Source organism: Microchirus variegatus (genome assembly GCF_963457635.1).
Source record: "Microchirus variegatus genome assembly, chromosome: 9".
Taxonomy (NCBI): Eukaryota; Metazoa; Chordata; class Actinopteri; order Pleuronectiformes; family Soleidae; genus Microchirus; species Microchirus variegatus.
Window position 1 is genome coordinate 26,557,973 of NC_139810.1, and position 18,941 is coordinate 26,576,913.

The following is an 18,941-nucleotide window of genomic DNA, read 5'->3' on the forward strand; positions in this document are numbered from 1 at the left end:
TCGACAGAAAGTGTAATGAGGAAAGAGCTTTTCTGGCTGCTTTCCACTCAGGTGTTCACCATGGTGTGCTGGCTTGTTAGCTGCTCGGCCACTGAGTTTGACCTTTACTAATTTATTCTCCAGTCCACGATTGGATTTCTCCAACCGGATCACTGTGAGTTTCCCGAAGAGTGGATTTGTCTGGCAGAGTCTGAAGGTGGTTAAAGTTTTTGGCACGCAGAGAAAGCGAAATAAGTTTCTATAAATAAACCAATAAAGCCTCCCTTTAAGACAGACCAAACACATTTTCCGTGGCGAGTGGTTTGGGTGCCGATTATTTGGCCGCAGACTCAGTTGCCGCTGATGAATTTAGAGGATAAATAGAAGCAACAGGAGGTGAAAGGACAGTGGACAGGAGATAAACTGCGGCGAGTTCTGAATTTACTTGAGTCCACATTTATCTGAACAGACAGCAGCCCATAAACCTTTAACACCTGAGTGCATAAATATAAATGCAATATGTAACAATAAATCACCGCGAGTTCAAACCTGCCAACGCATCTCAGTACGTTAGGTGTCATGTTTATTTCACTTTAGTCCACAGCAGCAATTCAAAAGATTGAACCGATCTTGGCTCGTTGGTGGCCTCGTCACAGTAGTTTAAACTCAAAGGTTTTACGTATTCCTCTACAAGACTTAGGGTGAATTCCTATTTCTTGCTTAACCCTCAATCTCAAAAATGGGCGCTCCCACTAGTGCAAGTGATGTCCTGTTTCTCATAAAAAGGGCTGTATCGCCCTAAATATTGAGATTTTTTCCGTGACCACCCTTGGGAGCGAGGGCTACCCAGAATGCATTGCGTGTTTTGACATAACAAAGATGGCGCCAAAAGCAGCGAAAGAAGTACGCTACAAATTAAGTATTTTCTTTGTTAATAGAGATATGAAACGTATGAAAACCATTGCATTATCTTAGTTTAGGCCCATATTATGGATTACTGACGTCATTGTTGCGTAACATTTATTTTACGATCTTTTGTCAATAGCCGGCCGGTGCGGACAATCGATCGTTTGCTATCGTTTACCCTTCAATAAGCCGTGGTGTGAAGCTGAATATCTCCGTGGTTGTGGTATTTGAGTATCATCTTATAACTAACTGACTAATTTGTGTTCTTCTTCTTCTTCTTTTTTGGAGTTGACAGACTGGACGCAGCTTTCGCGTTATTCTGCCCCCCACAGTCTGAAGACGCATCTGCATTTAAGGGGTGTCCCATTTCTAAGTGACAAAATAACCCTCAACACTTTAAGGGTTGAGCTTGAGGGTTAAGATAGGAATTGGAATTGGCCCCAAGTTTCAAAAAAGCAACAGGACATAATTAACTAAATGCATGCTCACAGTCTCACACACATACACTTGAAACCTTAGTGGACAATTACTTCACCTCTTAAAAGGAGACTAGTCCCCCTGCACTCACTCCGGTCCCCACGGCTGTTAGACAAATAAACTTTCTTCAGGGTTTTAAATAAAGCCATGAGCTCCTCTTTAAATACACTCTGGCTCTGCCTCCCCACTGGTTTCAATACACCTCTGGGTCCAGCATAAGAGGCTTGGCTGCTACCTATATATCCCACTGGATTAGGTTAAGAAGCCCGAACACATAATGGCGAGGCCCGGGGAACCATTAAAAACCCATTAATTGTGAAGCTAGAAGCTCCTTATGGCAATGATATGCTAATATTTCTTAGCAGTGGAGAGACGGACAGAAGAATGAGAAGGACACGAACTGAGTAAAGAGGAGGGGGGCAGAGGAAAACGTGAAAATGATGAAAAGACATTTTTGCAGACTTGCTCCACGTCGCTGTAACTCCCCCAGCATCCACTTGTCTGCCATAGGCACACATTCACAGGGTGAGATCGAGTACTAGGGGGGATAAAGGAGAGCAGAGAGCAGAGGATATCGGAATTGCAGGGAGCAGAAGACAAAGAGGTCAGTGTTGTGGAAAGCGTGATGTCTGACATTAAAGTGATGCGGTTCATCTTACTCGCTTTAGCGACATAACCAAAAGATCTACAAGCGCACGGAGCAAAAATCGGAAGAATATAACTTGAAGAGGGGGAAAGGAAGCACCAGGAAAACATGATAATCAAGCAAAAATCATCCCGACGTTACAATAAATGCACTTGATAGCATGTGTGTTTCTTAACCAGGTGGTAAAGTGCTTATTTTTGCATTCCTTCGCTTTGCAGACCGGACGAGACGAACATTAGACAGAATAAGTCCTCACCGAGCAGATTAACCACAGTCGGTCAGCAGACCCAAAACAGATTTGGGATGCATCACCCAAATAAGATTTAAGCTTTTCACTGGCAATTACTCCGTGTACATTTCAGTGTGTAACCCTGCGTGCAGCTGATGCTGCCCTGGCTTTGGACTAAAAGGACTAATCGGAGACTTGCTACTGTACCAGAAGCTTACAGTGTGTATCCAGCTGAACAAAGCAGCTTGTTTGTTGAAGGACTGGAGCTGTGCGGTTCACATCCAACACTCCTCTTCCCACAGTATCCTTTAAAGCAATAAGGAAGGTCCCTCTTGTTATTCAGGAAACGTGGACGCAATTGTTCCAACGCGTTGTATACGCGTTGTCACGCGACGGCTTCGGCTGGCATGACGGGGAAAAAGGAACACGCGTGGCCTAACCAATGACCTTGGAAGCCAAACTGAAGGACGTAGAACAAGCGGTCTCGAAGAATGTCGTTCTTCTGTGTAATGAGTCTTTTTCCCTCTGTGTGTCCAGGATGCTGATGAAGGGAAAGCAGACCGGACTTGTCATTTCCCTGTTGGACCCTCGGGAGCCAGGTGTCTCTCTTTTACTGGAGACATGCGGAGACTAACGTAGGTTAATGAGCTATGCAGGCCCCAGAGGAGATGAGCATTATGGGCTATATGAGATTCCCCCTCTCATCTCTTCATCCCTCCATTTGTGTCAGACCCTGGGAGAGGAAGAAGGAACAAAGGAGAGTGTGGTGGAATGAAAGCGAATGGGGGGGGGAATGGAGACGGAGAGTGAAGGATATATATATATATATATATATATATAAAAAAATAAAAAAAACATGTCAGACCAAGTCAAAGCTAGAGCCAGGTCTACCAGGCTTTTAAAACAATTAACGCCTGAATGAGAGTCGCTCTGAAGGTACGACTGCCAGGCAGTGCCCAAGTGTGGCAATGAAGAAAAAAGCTTAGAGAGAAGCAGCTTAATCAGAAACGGATTCTCTACGACAACAAACCAAACCACACACACACACACACACACACACACACACACACACACACACACACACAAGAAAGGCAACACTTTACATATTAGAGCTCGACATAAGGGAGAAAAAAGCCTCTAGAAACATCACCTTGTAATTGTGAGTGCACAATGGATAAAAAAGACAAGGCAGAAAGTCACAGAGATGTAACGATGACAAAACGAAAGAGCACTTTTAATATAATGGCTTTGTTTTCCCACATAGCAGATGTCTTTTGAGGTAGTTTTAAAGGCCCCCGTGCTTTATACTTCCTCGGTTTATTATTTGAAGTGTTGACATTCACGAGTTGATAGATGTGCAATGTATCTATCAAACAAAACATTAAAAAAAAAAAAAAAAGTTTTGTAATAGTAGTGGCTGTATAAAATATATCTGATTTCAGGAGAACACATTCCGTGCAAAAAAAAGGGGTTTTCAAGGCATCTTGGAGGCTCGTTGTGAGACTGAACACAGACTTGTGTACAAGATCGACTATTTTGATACATTAAGTGTTTAATGTGTGCCTGGTTTACTTTCCAATCTGAAAAAGACACAAAAAAAACCCACAATATCCACAATGTGAGACCTTTAAGAGTGTTTGTTGTGGAGCTGCACGGCTGAGTTCCTCCTTTTGTCTCGCTCTCAGATGTGGTTTAGCCTTTTGTTTTGCCGTCTGCGGCTGCAAAACTGAGAGCAAGCAACAGTCTGTGTGTGTCTCTGCTCCCAAACGTGGACGTGTACTCTGCTACGATGCAGCGTCTGCGACGTGAAAAGACAGGAGAGGCATGGAGTGTGTGCGCGGTCGTTTAGGAGGTGGTTGGAAATAAAAGGATACAGATAACAGATGAGAGGACAAAGGAAAGAAATACATGTGAGTGGAAAGAGAAGTTATCCCAGTTGTACCGAGGGCCTTTCTGTGTAATTTGCATGTTCTCCCCCCCGTGTGCATATGGTTCTCTCTGGGAGCTCTGGCTTCCTCCCACAGTCCCAAAACATGCGGATTAGGTTAATTGGACACTCTGTAGGTGTGAACGCGAGAGCGAACGGTCGTTCCTCTCTGCAATAGACCGATGACCTGATTGACTCCAGCCACCCGCGACACTCGCGCGGGGAGGATAACGTGGAAGACAATGAGTGAGTGAGAGAAGGAGGTGTAACCAGGGGTTGTGCCCAACAGCAGAGAGCACAGCAAGGTCTGTGGCAGAGCTGATGGTGAGGCATTCCTGGCTTGAGCCTGTGTAAACCCCGTCTGTAACTGGAGATCTGATATGGAAATAAGAGGCCAGATGGGGTTTTTCTTTGGCCTTATAAGGGATTGTGGCTTGGCCTGGATGGATCACGGGTAAAAAGCCACGGGGAATGAGAGACAGGATGTAGGGATTGGGCATTTGAGGAAAAAAAAAACAACACAAGACAAAAGGACAAAAGATTTAGGTAAAGTTAATACATAAGAAAAGAGGAAAAAGACAGTGAATAGATGTAGGCTGAAAGAGAAAACAAATAGAGAATTAAATGAAGACTGCGAATTTCTGGCGATGCTCTTGTTTTTCTCCTTCTCTGATGTTAAGTTTCAATGATCTCTCGTCTTTGAAGGAGGGATCCATTCAACCCGCGAGAACAGAAACTATTTCTTTCACACAATAGCGAACTTAACAATAGAACCCGGCGCTCCTCGATTGGTACAATTTATCCTGCCGCCATTGTTTTTCCGACGAGACCCAAAGGTAGACTTTTAGAATTTCTCTCGTACTGCCAAAAAGATTAAGTTCACCCTCGAGGAAGACGGCAGATGGAGGAAAGCAAAGCTCAGCGAAACAAAAAAGATGGATGTTTACCGCGTTAACAGCCTGAGCTGCTCTGATCGCAACTTAATTCAGTAAAATCAATGTCCCATCATCATCTATTTTCCAACTGAAGCTGAGCAATAACTGTGGGTATAATCCCTTCATTCTACTCCCTTTGTTTTTCAGTGTGTTTAGTACTGGCAGGCATTTCCTCCTCAAGATGTTCAGACATTCGGCAGCCAATAACGTGCTGAGAAACCTGATCGGGCCAAGCTAATCTGATCAGTTGCACTTTGTTCAAGTGTGTCTTATTTAAAGAGGACACTACTCCCAACATGGAGTAACCCAAACACAGTCCTATCCCCTTTCAGCCAACGATCCCGGGGAGCCGACACAGTCATCCGATCTACCACACCTTCTCATCCAATCACCCCCCCCCCCCCCGCCCTCCAATTGGGCTTCCAGCACAGCATACCTGCACTCGAATGTCCAGCCAGCTACAAAAAAAGGTGGTGTTAAGCCCGAATCATACTTCTCGGACTGCGTAATGCGTTATCCGACTGCGTCGCCACGGAGACCCCTCGAGCCTTCATACTTCTGCGTCGCACACGCACCGCAATTTCCCGCCCGATCGCTAGGGGTCGCTGCGCAAGGATGTTGCGCTTCTGGCTACAGTGAGCAATGGCGTCCGAGAGAGAAAGACTGTTGTTGTTGAAACAGTGGCCGTTTCTCACTTTTCTGTGTGACGGAACGCAGTTTCAAGATCATTTGAGGTGAGAAATTGGCCATTTAGAGTCTAAACATGTGCCGCGTGTGTTAAGATATGACGGATTTATAGTTCGGCAGCGACGTTATCGCCGGTGATCAGCCCCGCGTCTGTGGACGCTCTGTGCTCACTGTGAGCCGGCACAGAGCAGCTTCGCTCGGCACGTCCTGAGGACCAATCGCAGCTCTTGCCGTCTCCGTTGTCCCTTGACGGAGTGACGGACACTTAAAAAATATTATTTCGTGCAGCCGGAGACGACGCAGAGACTCCCCCGACAGGCTCTCCGTCGACGCAGAGGACTCTGCGTAACCTACGCAGAGCACTTTACGCAGGAGTATAAATTGGGCTTTATTAGAGCTAAAGAAAACCATGATACATTTCCTAATAAGTAGGAAGGCATGAGAGACCCTCACCTACCGCCCCAGCGAGTGTACGTGCATGTGTGTGCATGCATTTGCGTGATGAAACACTCTTGAAACAGAGTGAAATACACACAGTTTGAATGTATAATCAAGGCTGTCCCGACCCCCCCCCCCATTTTTTTGCACACCTCTCTCATGCAAATGATTGAAAAAAGGAGTCCAAATAAGGAACTTCGCAGAAACCTTCAGTGACACATTGTGGCGCAATGCATAATACAGATAAAGAGGACGATGAAGATGATCTTTGTCCTCTAATCACACCGTTTGACTGGCACAAAGCTAACTACGTGGGACAAACCTGCCCTATTCCTACACCCCACTGGGCCGACAGCTGCTGCTTCTAGCGGTTCACCAAACTGTGGTGAACAAATGTACCAACACTTGACTATTACTGATGGTAACACCTTATTCCCCACAGAGAAGTTTGATCCCCCCCCCCCCCCCCACCCCTCCCTTTTAGCAAAGTACACAAGGAAAATGTTGACCGTATGCTCACATCATCACCTCTCACCACCTCGCTGCAACTGCTAATCCAATCTGACACCGCACATACATGCCACAGAGCGTGGGGGGGGGGGGGGGGGGGTCTCACCCCTAACTGTGGCCCTGACCCCTTACATTAAGACAAGTTACCAGCGGCCCACATGTTTTCCCAACCTGCTAACCATTACCATTTAATGAATAACAGCGGTGGCTGAGCTGACCTGTGACTGGAGGAGGCCTCTGGATCCTGCTCCAGTCTTTGATAACATGACCTTGTTCATGCCCTTTCAATGGTCTGGTATAACCCGTACCAGACCATCTTCATAATCACACACATAAGCTCCCTCCGTATGGTCTCCATTTTTTTTTTTAACAAAGAATCTGTCCATAAATCTATCAAACTCACACGATCTTCCCAGTCACAGTGTGTGGTGTCTGATGGCGTTACATGACCGTGACGTTGTGCTTCACGTCACCGACATTGAACTAGTATCTTAAAGGTGGGGTGGGAGACTATTTTCACTGCAGTATGTTTCACTGTATTATGCTTAAAATCCTCTTCAAACCCTGATTGTAACCAATTCATTAATGCATTGTGACAGAAATAAACAAATATATATATCATCAGTGGAGTGGACAAGCCTTTAGAAACACCATCCAATCATAATGAATGGTCCAAATTAATGCATTGGATTGTGATGCATCAATCAATCTGCCATCTGCCCCCCACTCCCCCCCATGCATGTACCCCTCTTCGTGCAAACTCAGTAGACAACGCCAGACCTTTTGCTAGTTTGCTAAATCCAACGAGATAGTTGCAGGAACAGAAAAGGTGTTGGTCACAAACGAAATACGTTTTTTTTTTGGGAAAGCTCCTGCCAAGAATAAAGCTGATGCAGAGCGATCCAAGACCAGAGTTAACATCGGTGCTGCTGTTTTACAAAGTGATGCTGTTTCTACTGGACCAGAAGGTTAAAGGTGCCATATGTAAGAATGTGGCCAAAAACGGTTATTACATTCAAATTCAAAATACCGAGTTCTTATAGGTTTTGTTTTCTGACGTAACTGGCAACCCGTGGTTGTTCGGCAGCTGAGACTCTACTGACTGCAATGATTGGTAGACGACGGTAGGTGGCGCCACATGCCAAAACATGATTTCAAAACATAAACATGATTTGCAGTCTGCAAAATATTTTTTTTTAATGCAAATATTTTGTCTGTACTCTTGTTGTTGGTGAGTTCAGTTTTTGTTATATGAACATTATTCCTGAGTCTCTGTGACATATTAGGAGGATTTTATGGCCAGTTGCTTTGAGTCCCTTTATTACATGATGCACCTTTAACTTTATCTTGTTGTTTATCGGCATCAACTTAGCGTCACCGAAATGTACCGGAAATGACCGACGCTGCGCAGCGCTCGCAAATCTGTGTTCTGGAGGCATAGCTTCGGAGGAAGAAAGGGGCTTGGAGTTTTGAATTCAACTGTTTTTCCACAATCTCCGACTCTACCTTCAAATGAATTTAAAACAAAAAAAAAACTAGAATGTTTTTTTTTTTTGCCGCAAATGCGACTTTAAAAATATATTCGAACACCAGCAGATGGATTTTTAAATCAAAGGTGACCACGAAGCTCACGTGAACATGTCAGTGCGATACGTTCGATGCAGAAGCAGCTGTCCAATCACATTAAGATGGTGGACGGTCTTTGCCGGATGGGCTGGACTGTTAAGCAGTCTGGGCTGACAGCTCCATTTCATGACAGCATGAGGCCAAGACCTGACATTCAGCTGTCGAGAGAAAGAAATACGGCACGTGTGTGTGTGTGTGTAAAGGTGCAGAATTGACAAGCAGGTAAAGGAGTGGAGATCATCAGAGGCTAGAAACGTTATCGCTTGTGATTAGCACTGCATCACCGTTCATTAGGCTGAAGACTCGATGCAGTTCCATGACATGTCTGAGAGTGAGAAAGACGAAGAAAAACCGGCACATATACAGTGCACAGAACATTAGAGCAAGAGGAAAATCTGAAAAAGTGAGTATCTCAAACGGAAAAAGGGACAGCAAGATAAACATCTCGCTATGATCCCTAATTCTTATAGCGAGAGCATACATAATAAATGATAACCAGATGATTATACAATGTTGAAACCCGTATATCAAAGGAGAGATTTGTGTGGCGCTCATGAAAGCTTCCTGTAAACACTTGCGTGATCATAGAAATGCAATAAAAAAAAATAAAAAAAATGCTGTCACCCAGACAAGCTTAACAGTAAGAGCTGGCGGTAACTGCTGCTGTCTTGTGTAAAGTGGGAGACAGAGAAGCCGTAAAGCTGCCTCAGTATCAGACAGAAACATTAGTCGCTGTCACACTCACTTTGCCTTTGCACAGACAACAGTTTAGTGTATCATCAAAGCCAAAACAGGCCTCATTTCTACGATCTATTAGAGCCGGGGCAACTTGAAAAAAAAAAATAAAACAAAAAAAGGCACTTGAAATGGCGGCGCACATTTGCAAAGTAGATGAGAGGAATGCTTGTTTTGGTTGCCTGAGTAATGAAGTCATTATGCATGCCATCAGACACATAAACAATGCATGTTTTCCATTTTCGTAATAAGGACGATCATTCCGCTGCATGTAAAGTAGAGACGAAATTAATCAGGGACTTCACAAACATTCCCTTTGTTGTGGGTCACAGCTTCTGCACAAGTTTACAAAGTTACAGTCAACCCTCTCACCCCCCAACTCCCCTTCCCCCGTCCCTTTTTATCTAATTCTGGACCACTCCAATAGCCAGCGGTAATGAATTGGCTAATCACAGTTATCTGGCCCATTCAAGAGCTTTGTGAAGCAAATCAATAAAGCCTGGCACTGAGCCAGTCATCCATTCTGATAGATGTTCTACTCTGATCTATTTCTGTTTTTTTTGTTTTTTTTCCCCCTGTCCTAAAGATGTTTATTCTTTGTCTGTCTGTCCTCTTTCTCTGTGTACTTCGGCAAGGTCAGTAGGGAAACTAAAGTTAAAAAACAAAATAGAAAAAAAAAAAAAAAAAATCCCATTCCATGCCAGCTGGAAACTCAAGAGGACACGAGTCAAGAACTCAATTTGACATTTCTCCTTAATTGACCCGCAGGAAGTCGATGGATCTCATGCCCGAGGCAAGAAAGAAAATAACAAGGCTTACACATATACTTGACCGTTTCCACCGTAACTGATCAATAACAGTGAAGCAACAACTGATAAGAATGTCTCCCGATTTCAAATGCTCTCCGTGTAGTGTCGTCACTGGCTGCAGACAAAACTGGAATATTGTTGGCTGTGGTGGTGGGGGGGGGGGGGGGGGGGGTCCAGACTGGGAAAGATGATTGTGTTTTGTCCATAAAATAAAAATGATTCCGTTTTAAAGAAACCAGAGAAGATCCACATTTAAGATGCCGAAAAAATCAGGAAGCTTGCTTCATCCATCCATCCATCTTCTACCGCTTACCGGAGGTCGGGTCGCGGGGGTAGTAGCTTAAGCAGAGAATCCCAGACTTCCCTTTCCCCCGGCCACTTCGTCCGGTTCTTCTGGGGGAATCCCGTGGCGTTCCCAGGCCAACCGAGAGACATAGTCGCTCCAGCGAGTCCTGGGTCTTCCCCCGGGACCTCCTCCTCCCAGTGGGACGTACCCGGAACACCTCACCAGGGAGGCGTCCAGGAGGCATCCTAACCAGGTGCCCGAGCCACCTCATCTGGCTTCTCTCAAATGCGGAGGAGCAGCGGTTCTACTCTGAGCCTCTCCCGGATGAAACGTTCAAACCAATGAATCCGATTTAGTAATCGATGAATAATCATTAATCGAAATAATGCAACGTATTCACAAGAACAGAAAAGACCACCTCTCATTAGGACATCTAGGAATATTCGCCCACACTTTAATGTGTTTGATTTCGATGCTTAACCAAGGCGACATGGATCTGGGCAGCAAGTAGAGCTTGATGTAGCTTCCCGATCCTAAAGAAACTACTGCTCCTGACATTTGTGGAAACCACACAATCCACTGCCACAGGCTCTGCTGTACGCCTCATTTTCCCTTTACAGTCCCAGTTACATCCACACACGAGGAAATCCACGGAAGCTGAGTAAATTACGCTGCCGTCGACTTAATTGTATCCCAATTAATGAGAGAATATGCTTTAGAAACTGGATTACAGCGACGCTATCTTTCTACAAACAGTCTCCGGTGAAAAGAGCCTCCCGTCGACAATGGATGAATTCATCTCAGTCGTGGAGTTATTGGATGTCCAATTACGGGATGCACTTAACGGGGTAATTTGTTTGCGAAAAAAATTAAAAATTAATAAATAAATAAAAGGATTTGCCACAAATAATCTAATCAAACGAAGCACTCTGCTCAGACAAAAGTAATAGATCGGTGTAATGAATGAATAAATGGGGAGTGCACATGATATTCATGGATATATATGACTCTGTGTGTGTGTGTCTATGGGGATTAAGCCACGTTTGCACGGCTGTGTCCTCGTGCATACGTTTCCGCCGAATTAAGCTTACATGTATAAAATCCACCCGCAGTGGAAAAAAATGCACGTGCCGTATCTGAGCATTTGTCTCTTGTTGTTAGATAATGAAAAAACGCTTCCTTCGAGACACAGGCAGAGAAAAGAGCACGCAATTAGACGGCGGGAATGGCGAGGGAGACGTGGAGAGGAGGAGGAGGAGGAGGAGGAGGAGGAGGAGAGAAAGCAATGGAGTGCTGTTTGAATGTGATAAATGAGATCACTGCAGGGAAGGCTGTGTCATTAGAAGAGTCTCAGCCCCGAGAAGAGAAGGAGAGAGAGAACGACAACGAGAGACTGAGACACGGGAGGAGGAGGAGGAGAAAATAGAGAGGAATGAGGGGCGAGAAGAAAAAGGGAAGGAAAATGAAAGGGGACAGCCGGGGTGACTGACCAGGCTACATTTAACTCACTACAGAGGGAACGAGAGCGAGAGCGAGAGAGAGAGAAAATCAGCGAGACTAAGAGGGAAAAAGCAGATCTACGGCTGGGATGAATGGAACTGCAGGGGCTCTCAGTCTTTCGCTGGCCTTTTAACAGCGGAGTGTTTGGACCAGGTCTGGTAGACAGAGACGCTTGTACTCTAAAGACAGCCATATAAGACATGCTGCTGCTGCTGCTGCTTGCTGCTGCTGCTACTGCTGCTGCTGCTGCTGCTGCTGCTGCTGCTGCTGGCCGCAGCTTTATCTGGCTCAGGTTTAAGAGCCGAGCAAGAGGGGGTCAAGTGGAGGCCATGGTCACACCGTTTAAAGGCCACAAAACAAATGCTCATCAAAAAAAAAAGAACATACACAAAAACACAACAAAAATAGCATATTCCTGGAGAGAAAAAAAAAAACCAAAAAAAAAACTTTGTTTTCTGAAACACTCTGCGGAACAAAACACTTCAGGCTCTACAAGAGTTCCGCACGGATGATTCGTTGCGTTCAGACCAACTGGTGATCCCAGGGTATTCCCCTCAGAGTACAACACAGATGTTCACTGAGCGTTTTCCAGTAGTGGAGGAGAGCATTTAATGAAACACTGCAATCACATCGGAATAAAATAGAAACCCGCGGTTGCCCCAAATAGTGCTGCAGCATTGTTTACCTTGTTGCTATAGATTTTCTCATGTTTGCTGCTAGTGGAGAAGAAAATGTTAACGTACTAGCAAAAAAAATAATCATTTCTGCAGGTCATGCTCGGCTCGCAGCTGCTGCCCGATGGGCAAACTGAGGTTAAACGTACTTAAAATATGATTAAGAAGAGCAATCTAGAAGAGACATGTCCTGATGATGACTGGCAGACACATATTGGAAGCCATCATTTCAGCTAAAAACGCTCCTGATGCCTGCGTGACGCTTGTCATCACGTCTAATTTTTGAAAGTCAGTCTTCCGCTTCATAAACAGGTGCATCGAGTCGAGCGCTTCTCATTCCATCTGAAACGTCACAGACGATACAAAGCAGATGTTCAAAGTAAAATAATTGGACGCGATAATTTGTTCCGTGTAGGATTAATTAGACGGCAGCAATCGGAAAACACGTCGCGCGACGTTTATTATGATTCGGTGAGAGATTACAGCTTGATGATTGGAAACAAATTCTACCTGGTTGCGATCCCACGAGAGAGCTGTATTGACCAACTGTAAACAAGAGCTGAATGTTGTTTATAGAGACAACAGGGTTCATATTTCACACGTGAAGATAGTGAATGAACAGTGTGTGTCTGTGTGTGTGGTTTCAGGAGATGCCGTCGACAGACACCTCACTTTTGCTCAGAGTAATTTGTACCCCAGGGGAGACACGTTTGACTTCCATTGAGTTGTTGCCATGGGGCCGAGCTGTTGTTAAGGGCATCATCCTCAATGCGACTTTGAACTTCTTTTGTCTTTGCCTGTCTGTCACTTTGTCTTCATCTCTGTCTTTCCCCACCTGCCTTGTTCTGTTTTGTGAGCCACAGCTCAGGATGGTGTGTGGTACCTTTGCTTTTTATAGTTAAATGTTTGCAGGCTGTGCTTATTGAAGCATGAATGTGATATTTGTATTATATTCCTATTCTCCTGTAGGGATGTGTCCGATACCGAGTATCACAAACTGGAGTATCTACCGATAATAGTCTGATACAGTCATTGTAGACCGTTTATGCTGTAAACAAAGTCAATTCAAAGACATAATTCTCTAACTGTGTGACTAATATTAACCAGTCTGTGCATAGTGAAGCATGTGATATTTAGGATTCTGAATTTTATCGGATTATACCATTTTACATCCGTCCTATATCAGCGAAACTGATACTAATAATGCAATTATGGTATGCCTGAACAATGAATCGGTTTTTTTTGGAACCATGCAAATAACAAAAGCTGCTATTTTTGCTGGCAAATGTCTAACCGGCTCAGATGTTTAAAATGTCTTGTTTGGGCTCTGTCTAGTTTCTCTTTGCATGCTGCACAATGCAGAGAACATCATAAGCACAAGCAAATTTATCTATATTTCCAGTTGTTGCAATATCCATCCATCCATCCATCCATCATCTACTGCTTTATCCTCCACCGGAGGGTCGCGGGTGGTGCTGTGCCTATCTCAGCTGACATAGAGCGATAGGCGGGGTACACCCTGGACAGTTCGCCAGTCCATCACAGGGCCACATATAGAGACAAACAACCATTCACTCACACTCTCACACCTACGATCAATTTAGAGTGACCAATTCACCTAATCCGCATGTTCTTGGACTGTGGGAGGAAGCCGGAGAACCCGGGGGAAACCCCACGCACACACGGGTAGAACATGCAAAAGGCCCTTGGTCCAACCGAGGCTCAAACCCGGGTCTTCTTGCTGCGAAGGCAAGAGCGCTAACCACTACACCAACCGTGTGGCCCCTTTTTTGCAATAAATAGTTTAATTATGACAAGAGTGTTCATGACTGTAGCTCTATTTTTGGCTGAGCATTAGCATGGTGAAAACTATTCTTCTTATCTATATGATCACATTTTTGAATTGCTGATCCATGTTGTTTTGAACCTGTTAAGACATTTAACTGAAGATTACAATATCTGTCATCAAATAGATCAACCCTGAACACACAAAATTGCTCAGCTGATGACTCACCGCTACACATAAATAACCAGAGCAGACGTGGCCACACCAAAGCTGCACCTGGACAAGCAAAGCAGGTGAGCAGCCTCTGGGCTGACAGGCAACAGATCTCCGATCACATGTCCTCTAAGGGGGACGAATCTAAGGACCAACATCCCGAGGCTCATTATGGTGGAAACGCAGCGTAGAGGGTTGATAGAAGGGATGGAAGGAGGGAGGGGAGGGGACGGGGACGGGGGGAATGACCACTTGTCCACCACAGCCCTATAGGAGCAGCTGCCTGCAGTTACAGCCCTTTCAAGTCCCTGACACTTTCTGCCCATTAATCAGCTGCTACCCTCAGCAACACTCCAGCACCGTCTGCGCAAAACACAAAACCTTTTCTGCTTTTCAGGCCAGAACCACATGAGAGAGCCGCGCGCGCCCTCGGCTGACAATAACCAGTTCAACGTATTCTGTCCAGTTAAACACCTGAACCTCCCTTTCAAGTTGTCCTCCCATCAGCTGCCAGGGGGCATCATCCACACCATTTCCTGATTATTTATCAGGGCATGATGGGGAGATTTAATTAGGCTGAAGGCAGCACATCGTCGTTACGGGCTTGAAGGATAAAGAGGCGGAAGACATTTTCTTTTTTATGAGCGGTTTGCTGCTGATACAGTCCGCCACTAATCAACGCCTTACTTCCATTCAACACACACATAAACCGCCATCATTTGTAGCATTTGAAAGAAAACGATGCATACAGTGCAAGTTATTGTATTGAGGAAATGGTAGCCTAAAAATTACTGGAAGATTGTTGTTGGCTTATAAAACACATTTATCGTATGTCATTGCTTAATTACTTAATTGCATATTATTTCATTTGGGGGATTCATCTTTTAGGTCAGCAGCACTTAACCCCTGCCGTTCTATATGAGATCTACTGGAGGATGTTCATTGTGAAGCTCTGAATAACAAGGGAATCCTGGACAACTCTCGGCAGAGCTTCCACTAAGCTACTCCCCCCCCCTGTTCATCTACTGCTGGGATGGGTCTTTCAACATCCAATTTTACATGTGCAGCCATGCCCTCCATCTATCTGTCTATATCAAAGGCTGTGCCCCCCCCCCCCTCCTTCCACATGTGGGATATGTCTGTGCTTAAGCACACACTGAACAGCCCATAGCCAATTCCAGATTCACATGATGCAAATCTTAAGCAACGTGTATCAGGAAGAAACTGCATAGCAGGACACTATTTCTATAATTTGACCCGCAGAGGCCTGCTGCAGTCTCTCCAGGTTTTCAAAAGAAGGATACCGTAGATGATGATGTAGACGAGTCTGGTGAGGTAAAAAAAAATACAGCCTGGTGAGTATTAATGTAAACTGATAGATCTCGAATAGCTTAGCTTAGAAAGGACCAAATGTCCAGTTTTGGTCGCGATTGGAACTGGTTTACAGTGAAAGAAGAAAAAGTACATGGAGACCTGGTATATATCGATTGCCCTCTAGCAGCTTTCTGCTGAGGTGAATATCCACTGCCCTCCACAATCAATCATTGCCTCCAGGGGGCCACCCAGAAGTCCACAACCAATTTTTGAAAACCTCTCGACACTGATACCAGACATTCAACACATAACTGCTATATGATAGTACTACATTTCACTCTAGGCCAAGAAGGAGAATGCCCCATCTTCGCAAAACGGATCCTATATCAAGAAATGTGATCGCTTTACACCCTGTGCAAAAGACTGCATGTGGCTCACACCTAAGGCAATTAATAAAAAAAACAATTAGAAAATCAAAAAGGCTGCCATTCAATTGTTCTATGGTTCTGTGTTTTATGAAAGCAAAAAACTGAACCGCATACACAATAATATAATATTTACAATTCTGTTTTCATGAAGTTAGTATTAACTGAAAGCCGAAATGTATGCATTCCTGTGCTCTTTCTATTACACATCACGTCCACTTGGGATTCAGTTGGTTACAGTATACACTGAATCCTACACACAGGTTCTTTAATGTTTCCACGGTGTCTTGTGGTAATGCTCCTTCAAGGTTCGAATCTATTCAAGAGTGACTATTGAACTGAGGCTGACTCAAGAAAATGATATCGTAAAGCGAAACCATCGGAAGAATCTCAATAAGATTCATCCCGAAAATTCTTCAGCCCTATTCACAACTGCAGCATCATTGTTTCCTGCACTCCATCACTCCGTATATATGCATTCCCTCTCACCTTAGTGCCTACTTATTTCCCCAACCTCTTAACCCCTCTCTCTCTCGATCAATCCCCATGCGAAAGCCTGCCACAGGCAGCGATATTCACCAAAGCTATCCCCCTGCTTGTGTATGCTCTAGCAAAGCCCAGGAAACAGCCGAATATACCGGGTCTGTCTGCAGGGAGAGCGAAGGAGGGGAGGGAGGGAGGGAGGGAGGGAGGGAGGGGAGGAGTGGGATTGAATGAGAAAGCAAGAAATGGAGGGCGGAGGGGGGATTCTTTGGGAAGGAAGCCAATCCAATTACAGGCAGCGGTGCAGCCCTGGTTTCTTTGGCAGCACTAAATTCACATTTCAACAGTCTCTTCCTCCCTCCTCCACTGCCTTCTTCCTTCTTTGTCTGTCTTGCCTCCTCTTTGCTACCTATTCCATTTTTTTTTTTTTGGTTCTCATCATGGGTCGCGCTCACAACGTGCACTCTCGTACACTTACACCCCTCCCCTTCCTCCACCTCCACCCTTGGAAGGGAGAGAAAAATAGTGACGGTATATGCAAGTATATGCAACTTTGTCACCAGCAAAGCATCAAAACCTTCACCGTCCACTTGTCCCACACAACTCTGTTTTGTCAGCCCTCTGCAGGAGCCCTGCAGCTGGGCCTCAGCAGGGCCCCCCCCCCCCCACCATCCCTATGCCCTCCCTGTGAACCAGAGGGGCAGAATGAATGACAATCTCCATGTAAACACTTGCATATTTCAGATGCACTGAAACACACACACATATACACACAGAGAGTTGTGTATTCATGACTAAAGATGACATTATATTGACTCAACAATAATTATTTGGACTACACACTGCATTCTTTTCTGCATACATCGGTTATAAAGAGTTGTTTTTGTGAATGACTGTTGCAAGTTACCGTTGCCTTTCTATCAATTGGCCATTCACCTCTGACCTCTGGCGTCAACAAGGCATTTTCTCCCAGAGAACATCTACTCACAGGATATTTTATCTTTCTTCCGACCATTCTATATACTATATAAACCCTAGGAACGGCTTTGTGTGGAATTTCCAGGGGATCAGCAATCTTATCGCTAAAATACTCAGACCAGCACATCTGGCACCAACAACCCCATCACGTTAAAAAGGTCACTTAAATCACCTTTGCATTAAAATACAGTAGGTCATTTTTGAGGTCTAAATGTATTGAATTGCTGTCATGTGATTGGCTTAGTAGATATTTCAGCTAAAACATGTTTTCATCTTATTTGAACAAAAAATGTTACATTTGTGGTCTGTATTTTAGCCCCTACAACAGGAGTAATACCTGGACGACACACTTCCCCGTCTTCCTCCGACACTACACGACACGGCGCATTATTGATCATTCATTACCGAATAACAATGCTCTCCTTTTTTCCACGCTGTTGCAGACTGCCACAGTGGCCAGCTATTTGTGGTCGTTCTATCTTTCATGCACATTAGGGTGGACGGTCGCTGCTCGCTGAATCATGCAAATCGGCACTTGTCGCCGTCCCAACCGCGCACTCGCAGGCAAATTTATTTTTTGCACGGCGCCTTGTGTTATCACGTGATTCCAAACGGCGGAATTTGCACCAGATGAAGTCCACAGTTTCCTTTTCTCATCCCTCGCTGAGAGAGATAATCGACGTTTCATTACTGTTCACACACGAGTGCGTCCTCCACGAGGTTGAGAGTCGGTATTCATGTCATATTTTGCAAGATATAAAAAAAAAAGGCAGTCAGAGTATTTTAGCAAATTTAACAAATAAAGTCCTTGCGTCTTCTCATCGAGGCTACTTCAAAGATGAGGAGAAACTTGCTATAACAGTGAGGGTGGTATTAGCTTTCTCTCGTTGACATCTGCATCAGTCTTTGAGTGTCCACACCAGGGATTTCTGAATTGAAGTACCTAGTCTCTAGGTGCCCTGCTCATAGTCTGGTTAAGTCCAACCCTTGTTAGTCTTTCTGTGGTTACACTCATGCCCATGTGATGACTACACAGCTGCATACAACAAGGCTATGTTGCATGGATTCTCAAACAGGGAACAGAAGACAGAGGCAGAGGACCTGACAGCTGCAGACAAGAGTGTAGAAAGAAGATAATAATAAAAAAAAAGAATGTACAAGCTTCAGCAACAGCAGAGGAAAAACACTTTTCCTGTATCTTTAATGTAACCAAGAAGAAAAGGATGCTAAATTATTAAACAGCCCAAACAGGGGAATGAATATTCTCTCAGTCAGATCAGTCTATTGATTTAATTATGAATAGATGGAGACCGAAATAACTCAGGCCAACACTTGTGTTGCATTGCCAGGAATTAAATAATAAAGACCTTGCCAAACC

The 18,941-nt window shown here is 44.7% G+C and overlaps 1 protein-coding gene across 1 annotated transcript in view; it reads right to left on the bottom strand.

Moving 5' to 3' along the window:
- Positions 1-4,282: 4,282 nt before the first annotated feature.
- Positions 4,283-18,941, bottom strand: part of LOC310932243 (plexin-A2-like) — a gene marked incomplete at both ends in the record, with an annotated part of 20,801 nt that continues 6,142 nt past the window's right edge. The window contains one exon of the mRNA XM_083895536.1: positions 4,283-4,603. Within this exon, the coding sequence (XP_083751662.1) occupies positions 4,283-4,603 (321 nt within the window). The remainder of the gene's footprint in view (positions 4,604-18,941) is intronic.